The sequence below is a fragment of the Pygoscelis adeliae genome, unplaced genomic scaffold (genome assembly GCF_000699105.1).
Source record: "Pygoscelis adeliae isolate BGI_AS28 unplaced genomic scaffold, ASM69910v1 Scaffold16, whole genome shotgun sequence".
NCBI lineage: Eukaryota > Metazoa > Chordata > Aves > Sphenisciformes > Spheniscidae > Pygoscelis > Pygoscelis adeliae.
In genome coordinates this window covers 7462564-7465731 of record NW_008825162.1, presented here as the reverse complement: position 1 = coordinate 7465731, position 3168 = coordinate 7462564, and the positions used below count along the sequence as shown (strand labels likewise).

At 35.4% G+C, this 3168-nt stretch overlaps 1 protein-coding gene across 2 annotated transcripts in view; it reads left to right on the top strand.

Annotated features, from left to right (window-relative positions):
* Positions 1-3168, top strand: part of KIF16B (kinesin family member 16B) — a 129303-nt gene that overhangs the window by 50653 nt on the left and 75482 nt on the right. For both annotated transcript variants that reach the window (XM_009328728.1, XM_009328727.1), the window contains exons 13-15: positions 570-689; positions 1273-1324; positions 2561-2698. In XM_009328728.1, the coding sequence (XP_009327003.1) occupies positions 570-689; positions 1273-1324; positions 2561-2698 (310 nt within the window). The remainder of the gene's footprint in view (positions 1-569; positions 690-1272; positions 1325-2560; positions 2699-3168) is intronic.

Below are 3168 nucleotides of genomic sequence, written 5' to 3'. Positions count from 1 at the left end.
ACAATGTTGCCCAAAGGAATTTTGAAGGATTGAAATTATATGCTGCAAATATTTCCTACATTTATTTACTATTGTCAGTGCTTCCCTTGCATTGGATGATGTCTAACTGCTTAGGCTTACTGAGTTTTCAGATGTCTGGGGTTTTTATTGTGCAAGGTTCAATTTATTTGAAGGACTGCCGAAGAGTTTTCAGTTTTCTATTCCTTAGCTGTACTGAATTCTGAGTTGTTTTAAATTCTCCCTACCATTATGCAAGGTGGTACGTAGCTTGCTTTTAGACAACATTGCTTTGTTATGCTCTTGATTGATCTTCCTTATCTGGTATAATTCAGCTGTTTGCCTGGTTTCTTTCAAATAACACCTTCACAGATTTCCTGAACGGCAGGCTTGGAACGCTCAATGGAAATAAAACAGTCGCATTGAAAATGTGAAAAACCATTAAACCCCCCCCCTTTTTTTTGTGTGTGTGTGATATTACAGAGAATAAGTTACATTAAACATGGTTTAGGAAGAGAAAGAAGAGTGGTATTTCTTGCATATCCTAATAAATAGACTTTTGTCCTTTACAGGAACAAACCTTGGCTCTGAGGAAGGAAGGGATAGGTGTTGTGTTAGATTCTGAACTGCCTCATCTCATTGGCATTGATGATGATCTGCTCAGTACTGGTATCATCTTGTACCACTTGAAGGTAAATACACATCTGTGTTTCCATAGCCTTTATATGCGTTGTGATTTTTTTTTTTTTTTCCCAGTGGACAAATTTGTAGTATTAATTTGCTATCTCAATATAGTGCTCATTACATTTCTCTATGATAGTAAGAAAAACTCATTACATTTCTCCGCTATAGTAAGAAAACCTCTTAAGAGGTTGCAACGATTCAATTAAAATATCTGTTAATTTACTGTTTAGGTTGATCCTGCGGGTCAACTGGTTAACCAGAGAAAGGTGTTTAATATTCCTACCCCTGTATATTGTTTTTTTCATTCATCTCATTGTAAAGCTTGACTTGAAATTCCAATCTAGATTAATTACCTCAAGACTACAAAGATGGTTCTACACAGGACAGTTGAAACTTGAATTTGCTAATAATACTGTATAATAATGACTGTGAAAGCATTCTAAAAATGCTGCCTGATTTTTTTTTTTTTCATGTGTGTTTAAACTTACATTTTGTTCAGGTTACTCTGAGAAAGTGGAAGGATAACCTATATCTTTGTGGGGGAGGAAGGGGATTTCAGCTGAAAATAACGTGCGTTTCTTTCTTAATTAGGAGGGCCAAACATATGTTGGCAGAGAAGATGCTGTGACAGAACAGGATATTGGTATGGAATCTGGCATTTTTTTTTTTTTACATTCTTTCTTCAGTTGTTTTTATTCTTCTAACATCCCAATATGTGAACAAAGCTTCATAATTTTTTTCCCTTTTTCAGTTGGTTGTCTGTATGTTCTTGCATATTGTAATTTTTAGAAAATTTGAGAGCTGAATTACATGGGATTTGCTTCAGAGAGCATGACTTCTAGAATAGCTTGTGGGCTTAAAATTTATTCATATTCATCTACTTGTTACTAATTTATTTCTCGCTTCTCTTGAAATAGCATCCTGTAAAAATACCATCCTTTTTAATACAGCATCTGTCACAATTACTGCACAGCCATTCTCTTAATCTTTGCATAATGACAGTATTGTTACACCTAAAGCAGTCTTTGGACTTTTGAGTTGAAGAAAATTCTGGAAGTTGTTAAAAAGTAGGTAGGCTTCTTGTACTGATTTTCTTCCTCACTTCTTATCAAAGCAACTAACTGCCAGACCTGGACTGCCCTGTCACGTATGTTGCTTGAAGGCAGTTTCATTAAATAAACTGCGTCCTTTAATTCTCAGGTGAGAGATTGAGTCTCAAATAACTTAGTCTGATATATTTTTGTGGGTCAAAAGATGCCTGGATTAAAATTTCTATGTAAATTTCATGAAACTAGTGAACTTGCATTGCTTTGTGGTATTAAACAATACAGGCAGAGATAATCATACATTAGTTGAAGAAGAGACAGAAAGTAGCATAACTGATTGATAAAAGGCCTGAATATAATAGAACATAAGAACCTTATTTCAGCCATCCTTGTTAGTCTACAATTACAGATTATATCTTGTCTTTTCAGATGTAAGCATGGCTGCTTTAAGGTCAAGAAGTTTTGTTATTTCCCAGAAATGGGTCAAAACCCCCTTGTCTCTACAAATATGTAAATTCTACTTTCCTGTTTGCTATCAGAAGGAAAGAAGCATTTACTAATCTGGTGCTAAAACATAGGAGGAAAGGACATTACACCAAAAAAACCCAAGCAACCCAACACACTTCTCTTTCCACTATAATATAACAATCAACAGCGTTGACATTTAAGGCATGCAGGATGTGGTGAAGGAAGGAAAAAACCGTTCTCCAGAATAAAGAGAAAAGATACCCTCAAATATGTAGTGCAATATGTTCTTAATAAATGAATATCAGCATGCTAATGTTACTGGTTGTTAAGAGACTAATTATGTTATTTTATTGCTTTGTATTTAGTTCTTCATGGCCTTGATTTGGAAAGTGAGCATTGCATCTTTGAAAATCTCAACGGTACTGTGAATCTAATACCACTGAATGGAGCACAGTGTTCTGTGAATGGTATTCAGATTACAGAGGCCACACACCTAAACCAAGGTATTACCCAGCGTAATGTCATTTTTGATACATCATCTTTGTTTCTTTCTGGCAACAGCACTGAAAAAAATCTGTGTGTATATAAAGGGGTTATTGTTTGTTTAATTTTAATTCCATTTCTTCTCATCTGCAGCCGAAAACGATCAGGAGATGGAGGTTTTGTTCTGTCAAAGAATTACCATGTGGTGAAAAGAAAGAGTTCTTTACTAATTTAAGTCACTTCATAATCTTGAGTATGAATTGATAGTTACCATTTGATTTCGTTCAAAGTTTATACATAAAGTGAACTCCATGCCAGATTGCTTAGGTTGCTGTGATACTAAGAAAAAGAATTATTGGTCTCTATAGGACTAAATAATGTCAGAGACACCTCCCCACCCCTCCCCGAGCTTCAGGCCGGTCCTACTTAACACAATTGCCAGGTCCTCTAGTGTAGCAGGAGATTCAGCTGGAGTATCTGTTAACTGTAG